This window comes from Rhinatrema bivittatum, chromosome 4, assembly GCF_901001135.1.
Source record: "Rhinatrema bivittatum chromosome 4, aRhiBiv1.1, whole genome shotgun sequence".
Classification (NCBI taxonomy): Eukaryota; Metazoa; Chordata; class Amphibia; order Gymnophiona; family Rhinatrematidae; genus Rhinatrema; species Rhinatrema bivittatum.
The window spans coordinates 475,836,738-475,864,687 of NC_042618.1; the positions used below are offsets into that span (position 1 = coordinate 475,836,738).

A 27,950-nucleotide genomic window follows, 5' to 3' on the forward strand; every position below is an offset into this window, starting at 1 on the left:
CAGTCTGCAGTTCACCTTCTGCAGGTCCAGAATGGAGCGGAAAGTCCCCTCTTTCTTGGGAACCACGAAATAAATGGAATACCGCCCCCACCCCTGCTCTTCCGGTGGTACGAGGAAGATAGCCTGCGGTCCAACAATCTCTGCAGGGTGCCTTCCACCGCAGCCTGCTTCTTGCGGGAAATGCAGCGCAACTCCAAGAAAACCTCCCTGAGAGGCCGAGAAAATTCTAAGGCGTAACCGTCCTTTACCACATCCAGAACCGAGCGATCTGACGTGATCTTGGCACACTCCTTGTAAAAATGGACAACCTGCCCCCGATCGTCCCGCACGAGGGGTGGGCGGGCCCGACTTCATTGGGCAGGTTTACCAGCTCCAGCCCCCTGCCCGAAGCCTCCTCTGCAGGCCGGCTGGTGCTGTGGGTAAGAAGTGGACTACCTGGCACCAGAGGAGGGAGCACCCTTTCCCCTATCTGGTTCTTCGGGAGTCCCGAAACCGGGTCCGTGGAACGAAGGACTTCTTAAAGGGCTTCCTATCTTCCGGCAACTTATTGCCCTTGGATTCTCCCAGAGATTTCATCAGCTTGTCCAAATCTTCTCTAAATAGTAATTTCCCCCGAAAGGGAAGATTACACAATTGCAACTTAGAGGAAGCATCCACCGCCCAATTGCGGAGCCACAGAAGCCGTTGAGCCACTACCGAAGACACCATGGTCCGAACAGACACACAAACCAGGTCATATAAGGCATCCGCCACATAGACGACCGCCGCCTCCAACCAGCCACCTTATGATGTGGACAGGACACCCAAGGACATCGCTTCTTGCGGTTTCTGAATCCAACATAAACATGCCCGCTGCATCATGCTCGCACACACCGCTGCCCGAAGGCCCAACAAGGAGACCTCGAACAAGTGTTTCAGCTGCAATTCCAGCTTGCGGTCTTGTACATCTCAAAGCGCTGCAGCCCCTGTCACTGGGATGGTAATTTTCCTAGTGACTGCCGATACTACCGCGTCCACCTTAGTCAGCGGAGGAGGGTCATTCTGGGAATCTTTTCCCACAGGGGGAGCAGCGGATGCCGAAGCCCTGCCTTTGGACCCAGTGCTGGCGCCCGATCCGTGTGCAGCCTTCCGAGGCTTAAACCTCTTAATTGAGGATCCCTCCTCTCCTACAGCACAAGTAGTGCATAGTGAGAGGGGGTTCAAATAGGCAGACCATACCCCACAAGCCTTGCAGGGTTCCACTGGTGGCTTCTCTGCCATTGCAGCGCCCCAAAACTGGCCCAAGGGCACTCCCCCCGGGAGGAATCAAGTGCTGCCTTAGAGAACTGATATTGCCCAAAAGAATCAGAGAGCCTCGTGAAAGCTGAAAAAGAAAAAACAAAATGGCCACTGCGCCAAAAATAGACCTGGGATGGCCGCGGAGACACTGCCTAGGAGGCCCTTCCCCACCTAGGGAAGGCTCCACTAAAGGCTGCAAGCTCCCCCCCCCCCTTCAAGAAATCGAAATTGGGGCCTGTCCGGCCCAGCCCCGCTGAGCAGACTGATTCACCTGGGGAGCTGCAGGACAGAAGAAAAAAAGGCACTTAAAGAAAGCAGAAAAAATTAACTTTCCCCAAACAGATACTTCCCTGAACCCGTGATCATGGAGCGGGAGCCTTCATGCCGCTGAGAGAGCCAGTCCCCTGGCTATCAGGAGTCCCGGACTATACGGGCTAGCACTGCCAGGGGTATCCAAACCCCCCGTTCGCCCGGCTGTACCAGAGGGATAGTCCAGAAACTAAACCTGGCACCTCGAGGAGCAAGAAATCCAAACTCAGCTCAGAGTATGCACCACCATCTGGAGACAGAGAAATACTGAGGAGCTGCAGGTGGCACACTTGGATATAGCAGGGCCTCACAGTTTTGTTCTCTGCCTCCATCTGCTGGTGGGAGTGCATAACGCACTGGCCTGGACTGATCTGGGGATGCACAGGAATGAGTATTTTCACTTCATTTAGTTCTCTAAATCTGTTTCTTTGTATGTAATCACTCTGAGTGTTAATGCAGCACACAATTTGCATTTTTTGATTGTCATTAAGAACATAAGAACATAAGAAAATGCCATACTGGGTCAGACCAAGGGTCCATCAAGCCCAGCATCCTGTTTCCAACAGTGGCCAATCCAGGCCATAAGAACCTGGCAAGTACCCAAAAACTAAGTCTATTCCATGTAACCATTGCTAATGGCAGTGGCTATTCTCTAAGTGAACCTAATAGCAGGTAATGGACTTCTCCTCCAAGAACTTATCCAATCCTTTTTTAAACACAGCTATACTACCTGCACGAACCACATTAGAAGATGACTGATCAAAGGCCCACAGAGAAACTGTTTATAAGGCCAAAGGGGCACTTTTTATCCCAGCAGCAAACTTGCCAAGTTTTGTTCCTAAGAAGCAGCGTAGAGTAACTAAAGGGCATTTATTTTTTTAACTTCTCAATTTTTGGTGCCCCTTAGGCCCCTTCTCTGCCTTTGTCTGAGAAATGCTTTCAACTAAATACATAAAAGAACAAGAAATTCATTCACTTTTAGAAGCAGAACCATTATATCCTGCCCTACTGATTCTAGCCCATGGAGAAGCAAGATCTGTTTGCAGATTAAAAGTTGCTGAAAAGCCTTAAATCCACAGCATAGCCTTTTCTTTCTCTGGGTGTGTTTATTCCCCTTTAAAACGTAGGCAGTTTAAATTTACTTACATAAACTAATCCACATTCTTCATGTCTTAAAATGCCACCCATCTCCCCCTTTACAGCTTTGTCATGGCGAGGTGGTGTCACTACAACTGGATTTTCTAAGGTCATGGATGAAAAAACAAAAGCAATGGTATGGCATTCAGCTCAGCCACTGCGATCATCTATTAACAATTTTTAAAAAACCTTTCAGCCTTTTAACTTGTTTCAATGTATTACATTTAGATATTGTAAAACAATAAAAATCATTACCAATTAGTTAAGAAGTGCCTGAGGTCAGTAAGAGACCTCTCTTGCTGCCTCCAGAGGCTAAGCGTTACTATCCTAACCACCAGAACCCACAGAGAGAGGACACGGACTCCCTCTACACCATCGTACTCCTAACCCCCAAAGGACACGAGGGCCACGGTGAAGGCCCTCTGCCTGCAGGATATTCCATTTAATTGTTTTTAGCTGTGGCAGAGGTCCTCCGCCTTCACTGCAGTATGGGTTGGCCTTCTGCACCACATTACAAACAGCGCACACACTTTCTCTAACACTCTTCTCATTTAAAAAATAAGACTGTGCACTTATGTCTTAGTTCCCTCCAAAAGAAAAACAACAAACTGCCCCCCATGTCTTTATTTCTGCAACGGCTTATTCCATGAGGACAGTGAGCATTCATCTGTAAACATTCACTGCAGATGGATGCCACAATGCCAGGACTTCTGCATGCACAAGCTGCAATGTGCACAGATGTCCTAGCTGAGAAAGGACAAAGCACCACCGACCGCTCAGTTCTTTGGACTGTAAGCATACTGTCCGTTCATGCTAAAGCACTGAACTGTATTACCCCGTACTTCCCACTGGTCATCCAAGTCGGCTCAGATGATGTAAGCTGTTCACCTTGACCAGACTTCAAGCCCACCTGGATATCTGCTTTAAGTGTTCGAATACTGCATAGAGGTGCAGGATGAAAGCTATTCAGAGCCTGAGAGAATGGAACAGTGAAGTCCCATTTCCGATCTCCTGTGAGCTTCCTGTAATTCAGGTCACCTTTGAAAAGGACTAAATCTGACTTCTGCAACTCAGTGTAGAGATCCGGAGCAACCTGAGCCATCTCGCAGAACTCGTACGGAAGAGTCCAAAAGAGATGATCATGGTAAACCCAAACCTGCTTTTTCAGATTACCGTCCCAGTTATTCCCACACTTAGACATCCATCGGTGATTGGCTGCTCGGAGCTGCTGAATAGTCCAGCGAAAATCAGACTTTGTAGTGTCCGATACAAACCATGGAATACACTTCCCATGAAAATGGATTTCCGTGGCCAGCTTGGAAGTTAGCAAGAAATCTGCCAAAACAAGATCAGTCACAAGTTCAAATCCCGCATTGTCCAGGACAACGTCAATTCTTGTGACAGACTCTTTGCAGTTGCTCGTCTTCCTGCTGTGAGAGAGGATGGACCACAGACATTCGGAATCATCAACCAAGATGCAAGGCTGAAGGGCAGCCAGGGAGTTCAGGGGGCTGCACTTCTGAGAGTTGTCCTCCCCGGAGGAAATGGAGAGGTCACACTTGTTCCCCCATAATGAAACCTGTTTTGGGGAGAAATCCAAGTGGTAAGAAAGTATTTCTTCACTTATTTATTTACGCTGTTTTTATCTACCAACATTCGTAGGTACATCATGCCGGTTTACATAGAACAGTGTTCACAGGAAAAAGAGTTACATAAAACTGGAGCAATGGTAACAATGGAGTTAAGCAAATCAAGGTATTTCAAGAGATAGGGTAAACACAATAAAATAACAATAAGAGAACATAGAGAAAGGAGAAACCAGTTGCTAAGTTACAAAACAATGGGAAGGGCATAAAAAATGGAATGGGCATATATAATGGATTGGGCTAAAACAATAGAAAGGGCATCAAAATATGTATTGAGAAAGAGGTAAGAAGGTTACGGGTAAGGCTTGTTTGAAGAGCCAGGTTTTGAGTTTTTTCTTAAATTTGTGTGTGCACTGTTCTTGTCGGAGATCGGGAGGCATGGAATTCCAAGATGATGGACCTGCAATGGATAGAGCATGTTTTTTTTGTGGTGTTAAGGTGGGAAAGCTTCGGTGAAGGGGTGCATAGAGTGCCTTTATAGGAGGATCTGGTTGGTCTGTTGGCAGAGTGGAATTGTATGGAGTCTTTTAACCAGCGCATGGTTCTGGTTGAGAAAGGTTTTATGTAAGATGGTGAGTGTTTTGTAGATGATGATGCGGGAGGAGATGAGGAGCCAGTGAAGATCTCTGAGGATGGGTGCGATATGGTCTTTTTTGCGGGTATTTGTGAGTATTCTGGCAGCGGAGTTTTGAAGCATTTGTAGAGGTTTGATAGAGGCTTTGGGGAGACTGAGGAGTAGGGAGTTACAATAATCTATTTTGGAGAGTATGGTGGCTTGCAGTACCGTGCGGAAGTCGTTATGGTGAAGGAGTGGTCTGAGTTTCTTAAGTGTGTTAAGTTTAAAATAGCATTATTTCATCGTCGAGCCAATAAATCTTTAGGTTGAGGTGATTATATATGGTGACACCGAGGTCTCGTACTTGCTGTGGGAATGTAATTGCTTGGGGCAGGGCCCTTATAGGGTTATGGGGTGACGAGATGATACTAAGTTCCGCTTTGGAGGTATTGAGGGCCAGATTCAGGCTGGTGAAGAGGCTATAGATTGATGATAGGGCATTTTCTCAGGTTTTAAAGGTGTGGGCTAAGGAGTCTGTGATGGGGATGAGTATTTGTACGTCATCCGCATAAATAAAGTGAGAGAGGCCTAAATCGGAAAGAAGTTGGCAGAGTGGCAGCAAGTAGATATTGAAGAGGGTAGAGGAGAGGGAAGAGCCTTGAGGAACACCCCATGATAGGTGTATAGGTTTAGATTCAATGTCATTAATTCTAACCTTGTAAAGTCTATTAGCTAGATATGATTCAAACCAGTGGAGGGGGTTTCCAGATATTCCAGTTTCTTTGAGACGGGTTAGTAGGATATTGTGGTTTACAGTGTCAAAGGCAGAGGATATGTCAAGTAGGGCAAGTAATTATGACTGGCCTTTGTCGAAACCTTTTAGAATGGTGTCAGTGAGGAGATTAGAAGTGTCTCGGAATTGAAGAATCTACGGAAGCCGAATTGTGATGGGAAAAGGATATTATGATTTTCAAGGTGGTCTGAAAGCTGGGTGTTAACTACTTTTTCTAGTACTTTAGCCAAGAAGGGTAGGTTTGAAATGGGTCGGAAGTTAGAGGGATCAGTGGGATCAAGATTAGGTTTTTTTGAGTAGGGGTTTGACGGTGGCTTGTTTTAAGGGCGACGGTACAATTCCGAGGGTAAGGGAGCAGTTAATGATATCAGCGATGGGTTTGGCTATTATACTGGGGATGGACAAGAGGGATTTAGTGGGGATGGTATCAGATGGGTGCCGTGCTGGTTTTATTTTCTTTAGAATAGCTTCTTTCTCAGAGGATGAGGTCAGTTCAAAGGTGTTAAGTGAGGTGAGGGGTGTGGTGGGCTGGGATGTAGAAGGAAAGCATTGTATGAGCTTAAAGCTTCCAAGGTGTATTCTCTGTAAAATCTGAAGTTTAATAGCCTGATGGGTGGCAACTTACCCACTATTGCTGACTGCAATATTGAGCATGTCGTGACCTCTTCCTGTTAAATCTTAGAGTGTAATGTCCTAGCAGTTTATTTACTCATGCACACAGAACACTGTCCAAAGGGCAAAAATGATGCACCTGTACTGGTGCACAGCTGCCCCTTTGTGACTTGGATGATTAACTGTTGTGGCTTATGGGTGTTAAACGTTTTGATTCAGAGGATAATTTGCCCTGCATTATTTAAAGGATGGCATTAAAAATAAAAGCATTCAGGAGCTTTGCAGCACTCTGTAGAATGACTTCTCTTATGTCATTTTCAAATGGTCTCCTACAATGAGACTATTTTATAAATAACCAAGACCATGCTACCCTGCTCCTTCCCAAATAGCTCTCATCACAGCCTACGTTACGTACTGGGAATATAACATAACAGATGAAAGCAAAAAGTGACTGACAAACCAACTTCTGCGGCCCGCTCAGGTATTGTGTACCATTACGTTCATGGCTCCCTATTGAAATGTTTCGTACAGTATTACAAGCTTTAGTTTTGGGATCTATACATTACGGTGGTACACTATGTATTGGACTTCCTTTAAAGTTGTTACAGGTGCTGCATGTTTATTGCTGGGCTTGTCTAGGCGAGATCATATTAGCCAAGCCTTGCAACAACTGCACTGGCTCCCAACCCAGTGGAGATCAAAAGATAGTTTATTGGTCTTAGTCTATGAGTTATTGAATTCGGATGGGCGATGTTTGATCAGTGGTATGTTCCTTCAGGGGACTTGCAAGTCCCCTCAGCCCCTGCATACAAACATCAGCAAACTCGGATGAGAGCTCTTACTATTATAGCTCCAACACTGTGGAACACAGGAAAGTGACCTTAAGGCTTTTAGGAGGCACTTAAAAACTATGTTACAGGCTTACGGCTGAGTGCATTTTAACTTTGATGCATTTAATTTCTTAGTGTGTTATATTCATTTAATATTCAGATTTATAAATACGTATTGTAATCTGAAAGAAGACGACGATGACATTTTATATTTCCAAGTCAACAAGCAGGGATTCTGACTGTGCAGGTGGAAGTTACGTTCCAGGGGCTAGCTAATTTTACTTGCAGGATAATTGAGGAAAAGGCAGGGACTTTCGTATGTTTCTCTCATGTCTTTCAACAGGTGCCAGAAGCGCCCAACAACTGAAGGATGGCTGGAAAACACTGTAGTGCCAAAACTGTCGCCACTACTCCCACCGTCAGGTTGATAGCTCCTGCAGCACATTCACATCGATACCATCTCTCAATTCTAATGTATTTGATAACAGCAACAATATTTCCTAACTTATGTGCTGCGGGTAACTTAACAGGTAACATGCAGAATGGGTAAAGCTTACTTGCAGCCCAGGGATTGTCTGGGTCATTTAATGGTAGATTCTCTTCATACACAGCACACAAATGCAACTGGAGGCGAGGCTTCTCTTACACAGGGGGCATAAGACTTCTAGATTTAATATCACAATATAGGAGGAGAACATATAGAAGAATTGGTGGCTCTTCTTCCATTATTCCAAACCTTCCTTTGGGGTCCCAGCTTCCAAGTGTTCCTGCATTCCTTTTGCATCCCCTGAGAACCAATCTGGATCCTCTGACAGGGCCGCAGAGCATCCTAGCTGCAGTCCTAGCATAAGTCACCAATCCCAAACCAGGCAGAGCCCAGTTCAAGGCCAGCAACACCACCTTTTCCCCTGACACGCATCTACTGCGGTCCAGGGAGATGTCCTGATCCACAGCGAGAGAACCGGTTCGGTGCAAAGGATGTCTGCTGATCGACTCACTCAGGAAACACAGCAGAACTCAGAAGAGGGTGCAAGACTGAGAAGCATCCAGGAGCATGAGGACTATATCGATGAAATGCTCATCAAGTCATCAAAGATGAGGAAGGTGAAACTAGACCACAAGATGACCGCTACTGGACCCTACGACTCATTTTCCCTTACGCTGAAGAAGTGCTGGTTGCTGACTCACTTTTGAAGGGCACCAGACATTTTTTCCAGGGAGGTGTGCTGTCTGTTAGGTGCCAAAATCTAAGACAGGAATGCCGCAATGTGTTCAAAAAAAACCCCTGAAAACTCACCTATTCATGCTCGCCTTCTAAATCAGCCAAAGACTTGTTATCAGATGTTTATATTTTATTTTATCTATGCTGTGTTGATCTATATGTTTTTGAATGTTTGATTTTATGACACTACTTTGTGGAAGTTGCCAAGAAACTTGGATTGAGTGGCATACAAAGGTTTTAAATAAATAAGGGCCAGTTTCACTAAGGGTTTTCCCCCCCCATAGACACAAAAATGGGATAAAAGCCTTAATGAATCTTGCCCTATATTCTCCCAGTCAAGGATAAATGCCCAAGCAGGGAAGCTCACATTCTGGAGATGACAAGCTTTGACCCTGTGACCCTGGAACTTCTAGACCATGAGCCTGCCACAAGGCTGAGGAGGCTGCTGGCTTTCCTGGGAGTCTCGTTTCCTAGGAGAGTCAGACAACTGAACCAGCACTGGATGTGCCCCATGTTCCCAGCTGTATATAAGGCAGGCTCAGCAGAACACAGGGCTGGTCAGGCAGCCCTTTTGGCATCTGTCGCACAGAAGCGCTATCCATTTGTTTCCTGATTTCCAAGCCTTGTTCTAGTCCATGTATCCTGTTTTAAGATTTCTGCAATTGTATTCATGTTCCAGCATTCCTAAATAAAAACCTTCCTGCCTCACAGTTCAGGCATCAGTGTCCTGCTTCTATCCAGTTCCAGTGTTCCTGTCTCATGCTCCTGACATTTCTCCAGCTCTTGACCTCTGCTACTGTGCCTCCACCTTGCCCACACCCCCGTAACATATAAGATGGTATCGACGAGAGCATTTCAGCTTCCTGGACCATGCAATGATGTTTCAAGAAATGCTGAGCAGAAATGGGGTCCACATACAGAAGAAAGGGCACAGCGCCTTCCAATACAGACTGGTAAACCTATTAAGGGCTTTAAACTAGGATTGTTGGGAATGGGTGAACAAAACCCCAAGGAAGTAAAACAAATACTTGTATAAAAATGGGAAAAAGGGCAATGACCAGAAAGTTACGTCCTCTAATGCTCATAATATGGGAAATAAAGTCCTGAATCTAGAGGCAGCCATGGAAGAAACAGTCTGGATGTAGTGGCTATCATGGAGACCCGGGACCCGGAAAACCACGACTGGGCTATAGTTATACCTGGCTACAGTCTATTCAGCATGGACTGGGTAGGAAGGAGGCATAACACATGTAAAGGACAGAATTGCTGGGCTTACAAGGAAAGGATAAACTGGACCGAGGGAATGGCACATTATTTATACTGGTGTACTATACAGACAGGAGACATGGATAGAGATTTAATGGAGGACATTCACAAAATTGCTATAAGGAGGATTTCAATCTACCAGAAATTGATTGGGGCATCCCGGTTGCAGTGGCTTCAGGAAGCAGGAGGATCTGTTCTGTCACTTGGTACCAGAACCCACGCAGGAAGAGGTGATACTGGATTTGATATACATCCAAAAGAAAATTAGGTCTTACCTTCGATAATTTTCGTTCCTGTAGTACCAAGGATCAGTCCAGACTCCTGGGTTTTGCCTCCGCACCAGCAGGTGGAGACAGAGCAAGATTTGACAGGCTCTACCATATATACCACGGTGCCACCCACAGCCTGCCAGTATTATGTCATGTCAAAACAGAATGATCCCCAACTGTCACTAACTATATACATGAAGATGAACCGGGAAACCCCTCAGGTCACTCTCCTCCAACTAGGATCCGACCCCACTAAACATAAGGAACAGATAAAATCAGCTCTACCAAGCCAACTAACACATAGCAAAAATTTTGGAACAGTGGACTCTCCGAACTTCACGCAGCAGTGGGGGGTACTCTGGACTGATCCTTGGTACTACAGGAACAAAAATTATCGAAGGTAAGACCTAATTTTCTTTTCCCTGTACTTACCGGATCAGTCCAGACTCCTGGGATGTACCAGAGCTCAACTACACGGGGTGGGAAACGGAGAAGCCTGCTCTCAACACGCCTGCTCCTGGAGTCCTGTACATCCAGACGATAGTGACGTGCAAACGTGTGCAACGACTTCCAAGTCGCTGCCTTACAGATTTCTAGAGGAGAGATCTGCTGACACTCCGCCCAGGAAGCCGCCTGAGAACGAGTGGAGTGCACCTTCACTCCCAAGGGCAAAGGCCGACCAGTCAAGAGATACGCCAAATTTATGGCTTCCTTCAACCAACGCGAGATGGTAGTCTTGGAAGCCATGTTACCCTTCTTGGGACCCTTCCACAGTACAGAAAGATGATCGGAAACCCGAAAACTATTAGTGATCTCCAGATAGCGGAGCAGAGCCTGCCTTACGTCCAACTTCTTCAACTCTTTGGACAGGGAATCCGAGCTATCAAGATGCAAAAACGACGGTAGCTCCACCAATTGGTTCAGGTGGAATGAGGCAACCACTTTAGGTAAGAATGAGGGAACCGTCCGAAGGCTAACTCCGGAATCAGAAATACGCAAGAAGGGCTCCCTACATGACAAAGCCTGAAGCTTGGAAACCATCCAGGCCAAAGTGATTGCCACCAAAAACACGACCTTCAGCGTAAGATCCTTCAGAGTAGCCCTCTTCAAGGGCTCAAACGGAGGTGAGCCCAAAACCTTGAGTACTACCTTGAGGTTCCAGGAGGGACAAGGAGCCCGAAGGGGTGGACACAAATGTTTTGCCCCCTTCAAAAAACGAACAATATCAGGGTGAGAGGACAGTGTTCTCCCTTCCACCGTGCCCCAAAAACAACCAAGGGCTGCCACCTGAACACGCAACGAACTACAAGACAGCCCCTTGGCCAGACCATCCTGGAGGAAAGCTAGAATATCTGAAACGGCCGCCCGGACAGGTGGGACCATCCGAGAAACACACCAGGACTCGAACATTTTCCAGACCCTAATGTAAGAAATGGAGGTCGAGGTGTTACGCGACTGAAGGAGAGTAGACATCACCGCCTCTGAATAACCTTTGTCTCTCAAACGGCGCCTCTCAAAAGCCATGCTGCTAGACAGAAGCGATCTACCTGATCGAAACAGACTGGTCCCTGATGAAGCAGATTTGGTAGTGCCGGGAGACTGAGTGGAGGTTCCGTGGCCAGATTGACGAGGTCTGCGAACCACGGCCATCGTGGCCTTTTGGGGGCCACCAAGATAACTTCCGCTGGGTGAGTCTCTATGCGACGGAGGACTTTGCCTATGAGAGGCCAAGGGGGAAAGACATACAGAAGGATTGAGGTCAGCCAGGGCAATGCCAAGGCGTCTACCCCTTCCGCTCCCGGCTCCCTGCACCGGGAGAAGAAGGGTGGAGCCTTGGCGTTCTGAAAGGTTGCCATCAGGTCCATGGCCAGCTGACCCCACTTGTCGCAGATGAGCTGGAAAACGCTGTCCGTCAACTCTCATTCGCCGGGGTCGAGCTGATGTCTACTCAGGAAATCTGCGTGAACGTGGTCTACTCCTGCAATATGGGACGCGGCTATGCTTAGAAGATGCCTTTCCGCCCACTGGAAGAGAAGACGAGCTTCTAAGGCCACTGGACGACTCCAGGTCCCCCCCTGACGATTGATGTACGCCACCGTAGTCGCGTTGTCGGACAGGACCCTGACCGCTCTTCCCTGAACTAGGGGGAGGAAGGCTCTCAGCGCCAGACATACCACCCTGTTTTCCAGGCGATTGATCAACCACCTTGACTCTGTCGCGGACCAGCGTCCCTGTACTGACTGTCGCAGACACACTGCTCCCCAGCCGGAGAGGCTCGCGTCCGTGGTGAGGACCGTCCAATCCGGAGTTAGGATCGAAACCCCCTTGAGAAGACTGCCCGAGCGTAACCACCATCCCAGACTGGCCTTCGCCAAAGCCGTCAGGGGCAACGGAAGATGGAACTACTCGGAGACTGGGTTCCAGCGGGAAAGTAACACCAATTGTAAGGGACGCATTTGCGCGAACGCCCACGGGACCAATACCAGGGTGGATGCCATGGAACCAATCAATTGAAGATAGTCCTACACTGTTGGTGGCTGCATCTGCAATAGGGCCGAGACCTGCCCCCGTAATTTGGGTGTCGAACAAAGCTCCCAAAAATTCCAGAGACTGAGAGGGATTGAGCTGACTCTTGGCCGTGTACATCACCCAGCCGAGAGAGTGCAACAGCTGTAGAACCCGCTTGATCGCAGAGCGACACAGATCCTCGGATTTTGCTCTGATCAACCAATCGTCCAGGTACGGATGCACTATAAGACCCTCTCGCCGCAACTGCGCCGCCACTACTACCATAATCTTGGTGAAAATTCTGGGGGCGGTCGCGAGTCCGAAGGGTAACGCCTGAAATTGGAAATGCTGTCCCAACACGAAGAACCTGAGATATTTCTGGTGATCCTTGCGAATCCCGATGTGAAGGTACGCCTCCGTGAGGTTCAGTGAGGCCAGAAACGTTCCCGGTCTCACTGAAGCAATCACGGACCTCAGGGTCTCCATGCGAAAACTTGGTATCCACAGACATCGGTTCACCTCCTTCAGGTCGAGGATGGGCCGAAAGGAGCCTTCTTTCTTTGGAACAACGAAGTATATGGAATAGTGTCCTCTTCGTTGCTCCAAAACGGGAACTGGAACAATGGCCCTCAGGTTTTGCAACCGGACCAACATCTGGTGGACAGCTTCTCGCCTGTCTGTGTGGCCGCACGGGGACTGGAAGAACCTCGGCCTGGGCTGCCGAGCAAAATCTAAAGCGTAGCCGTGTCTTATTACCGAGAGTACCCACTGGTCTGTTGTGATCGCGGTCCAAGCCTCATAAAAGAGGGATAGTCTGCCCTCTACCCTCGGCACCGAGGAAAGGATCGGCAGGCCATCATTGAGTCGACTTACTGCCGGGGGTGGATGAGGTGGAGGCAGGTCTGCCAAAACGCCGCCCCCGAAAGGGCTGAGGCTGCTGTCTACCTCCCCCCGAACGAAAGGAGGTTGAGGGTGTACTAGGCCGAGGGGCTCGGGACTTGCAGTTACTCCGAAAACACGACCGAGACGAGAAGGACCCCTTGGATTGTGTCCTGTCCTCCGGCAGGCGATAGCCTTTATTCTCACCCAGTAACTGTATCATGTCACCCAACTCCTTGCTGAAAAGCAGTTTTCCCTTGAAGGGTAAGGAGCCTAGGCGAGACTTGGCGCCTCCATCTGCCGACCAGTTGCGCAACTACAGGAGGCGTCGGGCTGAGACTGCAGTCACCATGGATCGCGCCGAAGGCCTAAGGAGGTCATGCAGCGCATCCGCGCTGTAAGTGATTACCGCCTCTAGACGCCCGGCCTGTCTGGCTTCTTCCTCTGACAGAGCCTCATAAGCGAGTAGTTGTTGCACCCAACGCAGCCCTGCCCGCAGGGCAAAGTTACTACAGATCGCCGCTCGGGCCCCCAGGGTGGATATCTCGAAAATCTTCTTCAATTGGATTTCCAACTTGCGATCCTGTAAATCCTTCAGTGCCGTGGTGCCCGTGACCGGAATAGTCGTCCTCTTCGTCACCACCGACACTGCCACATCCACCTTCGGGACACGCAATACTTCCAGAGCTTCCTCCGGCAAGGGATAAAGCTTATCCGTGGCCTTCGAAACCTTCAGGCCTAGGTCTGGGGTATCCCATTCACGATACAGCAGGTCTGTCGACGAGAAGTGAAAAGGGAAAGTGCTAGGGGGCCCACTCAACCCCAGTACACCGGATCCATCAAGCCCAGCTTAGCCTCTGCCGGAGGGGTATCAATCCCCAATTCCCCCAAGATGGCGGGAATAAGGGGGGGCAACTCATCCCGCCAGAAGAGACGTATCACCCGAGGGTCGTCCCCCTCGGCGGTCTGGCTCTGCCGCATCGACCCCTGTGCTGGCCCACCATCTCCCTCTGCCCCCCTCGGGGGAGGGGAGGGGACCCCAGGATCCTCTGGGTCCGCCGAGTCATCGGAGGACTCCGTGTCCTCCCTGGGAGGAAGAGCCCAAGGGGCCGCTTGGCTTTGGGGGCTCCCTCCTTCTCTGATCCTTGCCTAGACTCCCCCGACGCAGGAGGGACCCCAGGAGGCCCCTGATGGGGAAAGCGACGCTTGCCGGCTTTACAGGCCTTAAAGGCCCTGTGCATAGCAAGAATGAAATCCGACGAAAAAGAGGAGGCGGAGGTCTGAATCCAAGGAAGCCGTATCAGGCCCCTTCCCCGCCCCCCCTGCCGCGACCGGGAACCCCGGCCACGAAATCATACGCTGTGGAGAGGGGGGGGGGGGAATTCCGGGCCCCCTCCGAGATCGGCATGACTGACTGGGCCGCCGGCAAAATGGCGGCTTTTCCCGCGCTTCGGGGTGTCGGCCCGGGAGAGAACTGGGGGCGCTCCCCGATCGCAATCGCAAGCGTGCGCCGGCTAACTAAGAGCCCCCGAACTGCCCCCGACGATCCCTCACCTTCGGGGATGCAGGCTGAACAAAGCCCATCCCGCAAGAGGCGCGCGCTGGTGGAGCCGCAGGCCTTGCAGGCCGTGCCTCGTGGCATGTCGGCTCCCTGAGAAAATGCGCGAAACTAAAACAAACCACCACGGGGGAAGGGGAGGGAGGCAGGGAAAGAGAAATAAACGGCGCCGCGAGAAGACCGGAGAGTCAAAAAACCAAGCTTAACTTTTTTTTTTTTTTTTTCTTGTACCTCCAGAGCTGTCCCTCGCCGAGTGCTGGATCGGTCCTGCGGGGGTGAGTGAGCCGGGCTCCCCGGTATCACCCCTGCTGGGCTTAGTGAAGCGGGGTCCTCAACCCCTTGGCCCAGCAACCTGCTCTACCAGGGGGGATGGTCCCCTCAGGACCTAAACAACCCCCTGGGAACCAAGGACCTGGCTGCCTCAAGCCTGTTTCCTCTTCTTCTGTTTTTTGTTTGTTTTTTTAAACCAACTTAAAGAAAGGAGGAAAGCAAACAGGAACAACAATCCCCTGACTGACTATCCTCCCTAGTCTCTAAAATTTAGTATGTCCAGGCTGTGGGATCTGCACCCGGACCAGCTGCTGGAGACAGAGTAATACTGACAGGCTGTGGGAGGCGCCCTGGTATATATGGCAGAGCCTGTTGAATCTTGCTCTGTCTCCACCTGCTGGTGCAGAGGCAAAACCCAGGAGTCTGGACTGATCCGGTACGTACAGGGAAATTTATTTAGCTGCTCACCCACCAACATACAAGTTTCCCTCACTTCCAATCTTGTGGGTGTTTGATTAATGTGGTCCCGATCCTGCACTTCCCCAGTGAACCTGGTGCACCATCTTAAGACTTTCTGCATTCCTGCAGCTGCTTTCTGTGCCGCATCTCTGCTCCCCGTCTGAGATTCTCTTCCAACGCCCCTGAAATTACAAACATCGTTGTCTCCCTTCCTGCCAGGGGTTTAAACCCGTTCCCTTTCTGGAAAATGTAGATTCCTAGTTCCAGGCATCACAATGGTAAGACCTCTCATTTTACGGTGGTATCTGCCATTCGATGTTTCATTACAAAAAGATAAACAAACATTTCCGATAAATACAAAGAAATAAAAGGGGTCACCTGCCAATCAAAAAAAACCAATTCTTATTTATTTTTATATTCCGCTTTTCAGCACTTCCGAGTGTACATGAAAGCAGATTACATTCAGGCACCACAGGAGGGTAACGTGACTTGCCCAAGGTCACCAGGAGCGACAGAACTAAGCTCTGCTCTTGTAACTAGCCCAATCTTCAGAGCCCCTCAAAGCATATGGGAAAGGGAAAATAGAACCAGCTAGATTTTTGTTTCACTAAAAGATTAACTTTACTGCATCTAGAGTGCAGACAAAAATCTGCACGACACACGTGGATATGGCCCTTGATTTGCTCTTATTTCTTAACAGTTTAAGCTAAAGCCTAGAGGATGAAGTCACGATGTAGGCAAACGGGCAACGTTACCTGCAACAGCTTAAAAAATGCCTCTTTCACTTGCTCCTCGCTTCTATCCTTGATCTCTTTGGCGAGTTCCTGGAAGAAGGTACATAAGGCGCTAATGGCTTGCTGGGACTGAAAGAAACTTTCATCCTTCCCTTCCTTAAAGACATCAAAGCTGCAGATGGGAGGACTAGAGAGAAAAATAAAATCAAACACTTCTGTATTGTATAACACGACAGGAATGTTTTCTGCTCTTCAAAATAGAACAAATTCCCTTAATCAGCAAAGAGCTACAATGTGAGGAGACCAGCGCCGCGGCTGCTGCAGGAGCACTGATGCCTCCTGACAGCAAGACATACCCGATCATATACTCTTACTAAGACCTTTGTATGAAAAGCGCATTAAAATTAACATGCTATGTAGAAAGACTCCCCTGACCACTTAAAACAACGCGCACTGTTTAGCTCATGTGGTAATATGTTAAATATTAATGCACTGGCATACGCCAAACAAGTACATAGCATGCTAACTGGCCTCACGAGTCATTTATGTGCTATGCACTAAGAGCCCCTGAGCAGAAGCTAAATGTAATGCACATTTCTAACATTTTAAATTTAGTTTCTATCATGGTAGTAATAAACTGCTAGTGTGCCCATTTACCATATAGGAAAATTAGTTTCTTACCTGATAATTTTCGTTCCTGTAGTACCAGGGATCAGTCCAGACTCCTGGGTTTTGCCCCTCCCTCTAGCAGATGGAGACAGAAAAGTTTACAAAACAAACTCTGCCTTATCTGGGCTGGTGCCACCTACAGTCCAGCAGTATTACTCAATGTCAAAGCAGAATGGCTATCAAAACCACTATAACCATGTACAAGAACCAGTCAACAAGAAAAAGAAAATAACTGGGTCACTGAACCCCTCTAGGAACTGAATCTGTGGACCCACTTAAATAAGGGCAATCCAAAAAACATTTTGCAGATCTGACAAAGGATTAAATAAGGATAGAGCGGACTCTCCCTAACTTCCATGCTTCTGATGGGTGGGTCTCTGGACTGATCCGTGGGTCTACAGGAACGAAAATTACCAGGTAAGAAACAAATTTTCCTTTCCCTGTACGTACCCGGATCAGTCCAGACTCCTGGGATGTACCAGAGCTGATCTACTTAGGATGGGATCCAGAGAGGCCCGCTCGCAGCACACCTTCTCCAAATCCTCCAGACTCCGGTGCTTGAACATCCAGTCTGTAATGCCTTGCAAAAGTATGTAAGGATTTCCAAGTAGCCGCCCTATAGATCACCTGCAGCGATACCATCTGGCACTCCGCCCAAGATGCCACTTGTGAACGAGTAGAATGAGCACGAAGCCCTATCAGAAGAGTTTTACCACGCAATACTGTGGTCGCATTGTCCGAAAGAATTCTGACCGACCTCCCCTGGATGAGAGGGCGGAACGCCTGCAACGCTAACCACACCGCTCGAGTCTCCAGCCGACTGATCGACCACTGGGACTCTTTGGGAGACCATAATCCCTGTACCGATTTTTCCCTGCATACTGCCCCCCAACCGGAGAGACTGGCATCCGTGGTAACCACTGTCCAATCGGGCACTTCCAGGGGATCTCCACGGGAGAGATTGTCCGCAACCAGCCACCAGTCAAGACTGGACCGCGCTGCATCTGTAAGCGGAAGAGGAAGATGAAACAGCTCGGAGACGAGATTCTAACAGGAAAGCAACATGGACTGTAAAGGCCGCATATGAGCAAAGGCCCAGGGAACCAGTTCCAAGGTTGACGTCATCGAGCTGAGCACCTGCAAGTAATCTCAGATCCTGGGAGGACGCTTGAGTAATAAGCCTCTGACTTGAGCTTGTAGCTTGGAAATGCGTTCTGTGGTGAGAAACACCCTGCCCTGCTGAGTGTTAAACAGTGCCCCCAAATATTCCAAGGACTGAGAGGGCTCGAGTCTGCTCTTGGAGAGATTGATCACCCAGCCCAGTGACTGGAGGAGCTGGAGTACCCTGTGAATCGCCACTCAAGCAAGCGATTTCGAATGAATTAACCAGTCGTCCAAGTAGGGATGCACCAGAAGTCCTTCCCTCCGGAGATGAGCCGCCGCCACCACCACCATCACCTTGGTGAAAGTCCTGGGTGCGGTGGCAAGAACGAAGGGCAGACCTTGAAACTGAAAGTGCTGTCCCAGTATCGAAAAGCGAAGAAACTGCTGGTGAGCCGGATGTATGCCAATATGAAGGTACACCTCCGTGAGATCCAGGGACGCCAGGAACTCTCCCTTTCTCACTGAGGCAATTACGGACTGGAGCGTTTCCATGCGAAATCTTGGCACTCTGAGACATCTGTTTACACTTTTGAGGTCCAGAATGGGTCGGAACGACCCCTCCTTCTTTGGTACTATGAAGTAAATGGAGTACCGACCCCTCTTTCTTTCCTCCGAGGGCACTGGAACGATGGCCTCTAATTGTAGAAGACGCTGCAGGGTATCCTGAACCGCCCATCGCTTGGTTGCGTAACCGCAGGGTGAGACGAGAAACCGGTCTCGTAGGCATCATGCAAAATCTAAAGCATAGCCTTGTCTTATCACAGTCAGCACCCACTGATCCGTTGTGACCCTGGCCCATTCCTTGAAAATAGGGATAGTCTGCCCCCTACCGCCAGTACCGAGGAATGGACCAGTGTCCCTTCATTGTGAAGATTTGGTCCCAGGAGTGGACTGGGAAGAACCGGCTCTGACAAATCTTCGGCCACAAAAAGGCTGGGACAAGGACTGCTGCTTCGTTTGTATTTGACAAAAGGAAGAGCTGGGCGCCCTAGCCAGTCGACACCGCCGATTCCCTCAGAATCTGGCCCGGGACGAGAAGGAACCTCGTGACCTAGGTCTGTCTTCTGGCAACCGATGAACCTTACTGTCGACCAGAGATTGAATCATATCTTCCGAGACCTTTCCAAAAAGCAGCTAACCCTTGAAGGGCAGAGATTCCAGCTGTGTCTTGGAGGACATGTCTGCCGACCAGTTTCGTAACCAGAGAAGTCTTCAGGCTGAGACCGCCAATACCATGGATCTCGCCGATGTCCGCAACAGGTCGTGAAAGGCATCAGCACAATAGGCCACCGAGGCTTCCAGACGGCCTGCCTGGGCAGCTCCTCATCAGAGAAGCCAGCAGAGACCGGCTCTCATTGCAAAGTTGCTGCATATAGCTGCCCTAACACTGGGGGCTGAGACCTGAAATATCTTCTTAGGCTATACTTCTGACTTTCTGTCCTGCAGGTCCCTTTAGCGCTGTCGCCCCTGTGACTGGGATCGTGGTCTTTTTGGTCACTGCGGACACCGCCGTGTCTACCTTGGACACTTGCAGAATATCCAAAGCATCCTCTGGCAGAGGATAAAGCTTATCCATAGCCTTACTCACCTTCAGGCCGAGATCTGGGGTATCCCATTCCTGGAACAGTCGAATAAAAACTCACTTGCTCATAAACAGTGTTCTGAAAATCACAACAGTTTCTGTACTCAACAACAGAAAATACAGCCAAAAATGTAGCGGAATTTGGCAGGACCACAGGGGAGGGTCCTGGACTGGTCTGACCGGACTCAAGAAAAGGAAATTATCATCCAGTCAGAGCCTCCATCCCACTAGGCTTGCATCTGTTGTCACAGCCAGTGCGGGGCTCAAGGTCTACTCCCAATGTCATACTCTCAGAAACCATTCCTCACTGCAGATTGTTCCTTACAACCTCTGGAACTCAGTAGTTCTGAGATTGAGAATCCCACCTGGACAGCAAAGACCTCTGAAGGTGGACACGTGCGCGCCCTTTCCCCAAGGCACAGGGTCCAAGGACACAGAAGCTGCAGATAAGACCACAGTGTCAGGAACCAGACAGAAAGTAAGGACTGAATCTGCTGCTGCTTTGGTCCATCAGATGAACACAACCCTCTTTTCTGTGTTGACGAGGGCTCCCAGAAATTCCAGAGTTTGAGAAGGCTGCAAAGCTTACAATCCAACATCTGGTCCTGGGGACGCTCACACTCTTCTCTTTGTACAAGCAATCGTTCAGTTTTGGAAAGCAGGTTAGAAAGGAGAGTGCAGGAACTTCACTGACATCATCACTGAAACCAATATTGCAAGTAGTGTTGGGGAGGGCGGGGGGGGAAGGGTAGCAAGTTTAAGTAAAAGTGAGGAAAATAGAAGCTAATAAGCACAAACAGGAAATAATATTCAGGATAAAAAAAGGATGCCCATATAATTAAAACCAATGAAACTTCTCAGGAAGGAATTTTAGGTTCCTCATTGAAATAGGCTACTTTAAAAGATAAGAAAATGGATTGGAACCACACCCACCGCATCATCATCAAGGTTGCATGCGCACTGGATGATCAGGTTAGACAGAGAGCGCGTATCCTAGGAGACGCATCACTGGCTTCCATGGTTACCAGGGAGTGGGCTGGCGAAAGTGTACAGAAGTCAGACAAAGCACAGTGCAGGGATTTAAATTTCACAGAGACTTAAAAGACATTAAGATTACACAAAAATCAACTGAAGTCAGATACTGCAGGGAAAAATAAAAAGGGAAAGGATAAGCATAGCATAAGGACAGGAATAATCAGCTCTGAGGACTATTTGGCGCTATGATGTCATCGAGTGTTGAGACCAAGCAGGCGGAAAAGAGAACGAGAGAGTTACAGGGGCAGGGCAGCGGGTGCCTGAGCACTGACGGGGAAGGACCTGTTAAGCCAGGCCTCTCAAATCAAGGCCCAGCTAATGCAGATAAGTGCAGTTACAGTGGAGAACAGCGAATGTACGGATGAGGAATGAGAGTAAGATATGTATGAGCTAATTTCCTTTGTAATTTAAAAAGAAGAAAAAAAATGGATGCATGTTTGATTAAAATTAATTTTAAGTGACTCCGCGTTCTAATGCCACATATCAAAGAGTGTAAGGGTGTGTACGATACGTATCGGCTGTTCTGAAACAGTGGTGCTAGGGGTGTGAGTTATATATTTTTTTTATTAGTTAGAATATATAAAGTTGACAATAAACAACGAGTGACACACACCTTCGGGAACTTTACTGATTTTAGTATGCGGAAGATCCTGGAGCGGTGAAGGGAGTTAGTGTTGCTTCCTTCTGAGTTGTTTAAGGTTAAGTTTAGCAGGAAGATTAAAAAAAAAAAAAAAAAAAGAAGAAGAAGAAGAACTGGCCAGCAACGAAAAGGCATGACAAAGATTAAAAAAAAAAAAAAAAAGAAGACAGATAAGTGACTTTTGCACTGATGAACACTCAAATTTAAGAGTAATTTCATACTTGAGTTAATTAAAAGAACTACATAAGTAAAACATACGAAGATAAATAAATATATATAGAGAGAGAGAGCAACAGTAAGACAATTCTTATTTATGATTGTATTTCAATAGTTTGTTTTTACTTGTATGAGTTTTAATATTATAAGGAAGTAATATTTTAATAGTATATAAAGTTAATATTTTTTTTTTGTTAAATGAGAGATATAAATAAAAATGAGGGTTTGAATTGATTTGAGATGGTTATTCCAATGATTTTTAGCGGTAAATAGTATTTCTGTGTTTAACATCTGACTACCTTGCTGGCACACAACTATACTACTCGGCCACAGGTGTCTTCTAACAGAAGTACATTTGCCGGCTTACAACTTCTCTTTCTTCTTTTTTTTTTGGCAACTTTAAATCAGCAGCTAAGAACCTCTTCAGCCTGATCCAAGAAAAAGGAGGGCTGGAGGTTAGAAGACTCAGAGAGAAGCAAACCCCATAGAAGAAGCAGGAATACTGGAATCCCCCTGCCCAAAGCTGTGCTCTACAGAGAGGGCACTAGGCTTTCATCTCCAGAGCTGCCCCAAATCTTTAAACTCAATTCCTCCCCTGCAATGGCAGCGCTCAAATGGGGGAGGGGAGAGCAGAGCACGTGGCTTTCACCTCAGGAGCTGCCAGCAATTTCCACCCCGGTCAGCCTATCCAGGCCTCAGTCCAGACCATGGGATGCGAACTGGAGAGAATACTGACGGGTTCAGATCAGCACAGATGTATGTAAGGGATAACACCACTTTTGTTCTCTGTCTCCATCTGCTGGCCATTGGACGTAATTAGTTCATCTGCACTGGTCAGACTGGTTGATGAGGAATATGTTATTTCTGATCTCTTAGCCTAAATAGATCAGTTGGCTTCACTGTATGACACATCACCTTGCATGGAAGCTCTGTAGGGTACAGGGATATTACAGGGGAAAAGTTTAATAAAAAAAAGAGAGAGAGAGAGAGAGAGAAACAAGACCAGGACCATATAACTGGTATAGGCTGGAAGTTACTAGTTTCTCACCTGCAAATCTAATGACAAGCACTGTGTTGCTACCATGCATAGTGCCCTCTACAAATTTATGGTGGGATGGACTTGCAGCAGGTAGTTCAACTTTTTCTAATGTTGCAAAAAGGATCCAATCTTAGTCCTCCTCCCACAGTGTGAATGCCAGCTTTTACAGTTGCCTATCTGCAGAAACCTTGCAACTACCAGCTCACATATGATCTTTTATTAAACTTAGCTACTGCACAATAAAAATAGGTCATAAAAGCTCAGCATGTGCTCCTTTTGTAGATATTATCAGACAGCAGGATACAAATGTTGGCTAATCGTCCAAGGACACCTGCACAGAATACACCTGGAACTTCCTATTAGTAAACTGCAGAGCCCCAAATCCCCACCAGCTGTCCAATTAACTTGGAAGAGGAAGATTTTAAGGTCTGCCCTTCAGACTGCAGCTCCTCACACCTTACAAGGCCGGTTCTAGTGAAGTAACAAGGGTACCAACCTCAGCACAATTCCTTCGTGGATTCTGCGGTACATGTAACACTCCACATACAACCATGAGGATGTAAACCAGCTGGGCTGCTCCTCGGCACTCAGTAACGTCTGCTGGTATTCCAGATACTGGTTCCACAGCTCTGTATCAGGAAGGGGATCCGTTAGCAGAAGCACTGCTTTGTCCGTTTGCAGCTCATTTCGTAGTTTAGAAAAGGCAGCAATGGCTTTTTTTTCTGCTTCCACGCCTTCCTACGATACAGTAAAGCAAAGCATTATTGCAGTCTTCAGCACATTTCATGGAGCTCTCATCCCTTTGAAGACATTTTCCCTGCTGGAGGCAAAAACAATCTAAAGGCTTTTTTCCTATTCTGTGTCTGTGGAAAATGTTTAGTAAATGAGGCCGTAAGGCAGAAGTCGCTGTATCCTGAAAGAGCCTCTCTGCCTGCGCCTGATGTGAGGGAGGAGGTTACTGGCAGAACAGCAGACACACACGCTCTGGCCATTCTAGGTTACCCATTTTCCTCATTGCTTTCCTACCATCGTCCCATAGCAACATTTACTTGTCCCAAGCTATTGCAGTGGGGATTTCTGATACCTTCCACCAAATTACCAATTAATTGTCCTAGAGAGTAGTCTACTCAGCACCAAAAAGAATTAAATCAGTGGAAATCAGAAAAGCTTCCACAACTACAGAACACTTCATTCCCCCACATTTTATCATGGATGGGGAACTGAAAGACCCTCTGGACAGTCAGGTCCTGGCAGGAATGTGTCGCAATAAAAAAAAAAATACTAGAAATGTGGAAAAAGTTAGAAAATGCTCATTAAATGTTTCTATTAATTGCTTTTTGCAGTATTTCACATTAGAAAGTAATCAGCTGTTAGCTACTCCAATTATTTTAAAAACTTTGACCCAGGACTGTACAGGGGATGCATAAGTTCTGACAAAATTTTTTAAAAATCATGTGGAGAAGTTTCCTGAAAAATAAGATGTGGTTGTTCTGCCTCATGACCGTCTCAGTCACTTTTGCTGCCTTATTTATAGGACAGTTTTCAAAGGAAAAAATGAACGATATTTTTAGTCAATCACAAAGAAATAGTCCTGCCAAAAGTCAGAGTGGGAGTCGGTGATAGAGCAAGTCCCAGGACCTCTCCTGAATAAAGCTGGCTGCTCTACTATTTAATCCACACAAAACAAGGTGCTGGAAACGGCAAAGAGAAAGCCTTACCTCTCCATATTCTTCCAAAAATTTACTTTTATTTCGATGCACTGTATCAATCACGCGAGTCAGAATCTGAGGTAATCTGTCTTTAACCGTAAAATATGCAAATGACCTAGAAAAAAAAAAAACAGCAATGCATCTCAACTCTTCATATCCAGTTGTATGACACGACAGGACATTTTCTGCTGAAAAAAATTAATGAGAAGTTTACAAATCTGTCTCCCAAAGGATTCAAGCAACCAGCATCACACCAGGATCTTGCCGGAAAACTGCATCCGGATCTTTCAGTTTAGGATGATTCTGAGACACAGGGCCAGACGTACTAAAGAGGTTTCCCATTTTGTGTCCAAAGGAGAAAGAGCCCTTCATATCTTAGATTATATAACAGACTTGGCATTGCAGTTGCTACACATTCACTGTCTGCCTGGATAATGCAATACATTCAGGGTTGCTCCATCTTAGCAGGATTGCAGATCACAGACTTGGTCGCAGCTCATCATGTCGGAGCTATGCTTCTACTATTGCCCATCTTAGAGAAATACCCCTTGTAATATTTTCAAAACTGCAACTTGATCCTCAGTTCACATCTTTATGTCCCTTTATTGTTTAGATAACCTCTCAAGGACTGACTAACTTCTGACAAGGAGTTTTGCATTACCTGTTTTTGCAATAATCTACTCTCCACTATAGGGTCCGGGTTGCTTTGCCAGTAATCAATCCACTACAAACCTCAGCTTGGGCCTCCTCATACATAATGGCTAATTTGCCTTGCATATCAATGGAAAAAGCAAATTTGCTTAACGTAAATGGTGTTTTCCGTAGATAGCAGGATGAATTAGCCATGGAATACCCACCCGCCTCCCTGGAATTGGACTACTTTGCTAGTTTAGCTATGATATAGACTGAGGAGGCTCATGAGGCAATGCCTGTGCAGGAACTCCCGCACATGCTCAGTAGAGCTCAAAGCTCTACTAGCTAGGAGAGATGAGTCTGTCTGGTGCTTCTAGATGATGTCACCCACATGCAATGGTTAATTCATCCTGCTATGTATGGAAAACACAGTTTACGGTAAGAAAACTTGCTTTATCCTTTGAGCACTGAAGAGCTATCAATGAAAACCATTCAAACACTCGCTCAATCTGCATATTCACAAACCCACATATATATTTGGTGAGAAGGGAAACTGTTTGGAAACAGAAGAATATGACAAAAGACCATCCAGTATGTCCAGTTTTTACTATATTAAATTTTGTCCTGCTATTACGTAAAACAGTAGTTCCCAAACCTGTTCTGGCATACCCCCTAACCAGTCGGATTTTCAGGATATCCTCAAAGAATATGCATGGGATTGATTTGCATGCACTGACTTCATTGCATGCAAGTTATCTCATGCATATTCATTATGAATATCCTGAAAACCCAACTGGCTGGGGATATTCAAGAATAAGCTTGGGAACCACTGATTTAAAGAGTGACATCTAAAACTGGAAAAGGAATTTGAAAGAGAGAAACTGAACAGCCAAAGGGGTGTAAGAGCCAAACATATGCCAGCTTGTCACTGAAGGCCATGGGTCAGCTGTCTAGCATCTGCAGTTGCTCTTGCCAGAAATATAAATGTCAAAATCCCTTACTCATTGACTACTATAGCAATGTGAGATGTACCCAGCGCTGTACAATCCCTTCCCTATAGAACTTAAAATCCAGTCAAGACACACAAGAAAACTCAGGAAAATATTAACTGGGTTAAAATCAACAAGGATATAGCTCAGGACAGCCAGGGTTTAAGATTTAAAAGCAGCTTTAAAAAGGTGGAATCTGAATATGACCAGAAAGGGAACATGACCCTCCAGATGAGGAAGGCTGTTCCAGGCAGGTGTTATAGCAAGGTGGAACGTGCAGAGCAGGGAGTTTGACAACAGAGAATGACACAGATAAGAGCAGTTTCCCCAGTGAACAGAGTTTGCGAGGAGGGGTTATAGGTAGAAATACAAGAAGGGAGGTAATGAGGAGCTGCAGAGTGAATGCACTTAGAGCTTCAACTTAAACAAATGAAGTACCCTTTTACTACATCAACTAATCAGGCTAAGGATTCGTCTTTATGAATGCAAGGCAGCTATTGTTGGAATATATATCAAATATATATCAATTTTTCTATAATCACATTAAATATTGTTACAATTCATAAAATCAGGAATTTACTTTATGACATTTAAAAGACTGAAACCCCTAAAATCATCTTATTTCGAGCACACAAGTTGAGAGATCTCTCACTTAACTGGACACTACCAGGGTGACAATGCACTATCAAGTACCTCCATCATATACCAGCAGCTGAAGTGCTGATTTTGGCTCACCCACTCCCTTCAGCTGAATGAGAAACTAAGCTATGTCCCTGATTGCTGGCCACAATCTAGATGTGACCAGAGACATGATTTTGCAGCTGTTATACTGGCAAATGTGTGTGGCTTTTTTTTTAACCAGTGTCCAATCAGGAGGTCTCTCTCACCTGGCTGCTATGGCGCCGCCTGTTATTAGAACAGGAGAGATCACCATTAAAGGAAAAGCAAAACAAACCCTTTAAATTTGGCAGAGAGGGAACAGGGAACAGCCATTTTGCTGGCCCAGGAACTGACAACCGCAGCAGTTTATGCTTCAAAGTCAGCAGCTTCTGCAAAAAGGACAAAACACAACAAATGATCAAACCCATCAGCCTTATATTGAATCCACTTTACCGTTCTTATACCAAGAGGTTCCGAAAACAGCTCCTGCCCCACCCCCTTTTTTTAAGGGAAGGCGGTATATAACACAAAAATAAACAGATAATACAAAATAATGCTTCTTTCATGTATATTAAGTGAAACATTGGTCGATTTTATTTAAAAGGACATCAATCCCCCTGATACACAAGGATCCAGTTAGGACACTACACTACAGGGGCAAGTAAGTGTCTCTTAATAGTTGAGATTTGGGGTGTGAAGGACCAGCAGTGCTTGTTTGTTTCGGGGGTGGAGGCACTTAGAGAAGCACTGGCAGGCTGACAAGTGCCAGAAAGCCGCGTTGAGCACTGAAGGCAGCCCGCTCAGTGGCGTTGGGAGGTGGGCAAGGCCCCCGGACCCCTGCAGACCCTCCGGACTCTTTCCCTCACCCGCCGCAGGAGCAGAAGGGAGGCACTGGCAGGCAGCCGCTCAGACACTTCCTCCTTCCTCCCCTGCCAGGGCCCGATTGGCGCGCTTGGAACGACGTCATCCAAAGCGCGACACTGCGACCACCGAAGGGGAGGGGGCGCCTGAGCAGCTGCAGGGCCACGCTCTCCTCTTCCTGTTTTGGGAGAGGCGGGTGAGTGATTGAATCGGGGATAGTGGGGAAGGAGTGAGCGTACCCGGGATCGCATGGATGGGGGGAGGAGAGGGAGTGAATTTACTGGGCAATGTTATGGAGGGGTCCTGGGATAGTGGGGAAGGAGTGAGCGTACCCGGGATCGCATGGATGGGGGGAGGAGAGGGAGTGAATTTACTGGGCAATGTTATGGAGGGGTCCTGGGATAGTGGGGAAGGAGTGAGTGTACTC

General features: G+C 47.3%; 2 protein-coding genes across 7 annotated transcripts in view; one reads left to right on the plus strand and one right to left on the minus strand.

Annotated features, from left to right (window-relative positions):
• The window catches only part of C4H12orf4 (chromosome 4 C12orf4 homolog), a 188,578-nt gene that overhangs the window by 48,081 nt on the left and 112,547 nt on the right, over positions 1-27,950 (plus strand). Inside the window, exon 1 of one of the 3 annotated variants that reach the window (XM_029597294.1) lies at positions 27,302-27,323. The exons of 1 other annotated variant lie outside the window; for it this stretch is intronic. The gene's annotated coding sequence lies outside the window, so the exon portion shown is untranslated. Of the gene's footprint in view, positions 1-27,301; positions 27,324-27,599; positions 27,720-27,950 lie in introns of those variants that run through there. One more of the 3 variants, XM_029597292.1, reaches the window with a different exon arrangement.
• Positions 2,324-27,662, minus strand: ARMT1 (acidic residue methyltransferase 1). 4 transcript variants are annotated; one of them, XM_029597297.1, is made up of 6 exons: positions 27,529-27,662; positions 26,958-27,051; positions 24,390-24,495; positions 23,168-23,409; positions 16,348-16,513; positions 2,325-4,303 (listed from the first exon to the last, which is right to left on the minus strand). In XM_029597297.1, exons 2-6 carry the CDS (start codon positions 26,993-26,995, stop codon positions 3,533-3,535), a joined length of 1,323 nt encoding a protein of 440 aa, XP_029453157.1. In that variant the 5' UTR covers positions 26,996-27,051; positions 27,529-27,662; the 3' UTR covers positions 2,325-3,532. The 4 variants fall into 3 exon arrangements, with proteins under 4 accessions (XP_029453159.1, XP_029453157.1, XP_029453156.1 ...); XM_029597299.1 differs by lacking the exon at positions 24,390-24,495 and having other exon boundaries at positions 2,324-4,303; positions 27,529-27,570; XM_029597296.1 differs by lacking the exons at positions 2,325-4,303; positions 23,168-23,409; positions 24,390-24,495; positions 26,958-27,051; positions 27,529-27,662 and adding an exon at positions 4,310-15,774 and having other exon boundaries at positions 16,348-16,485.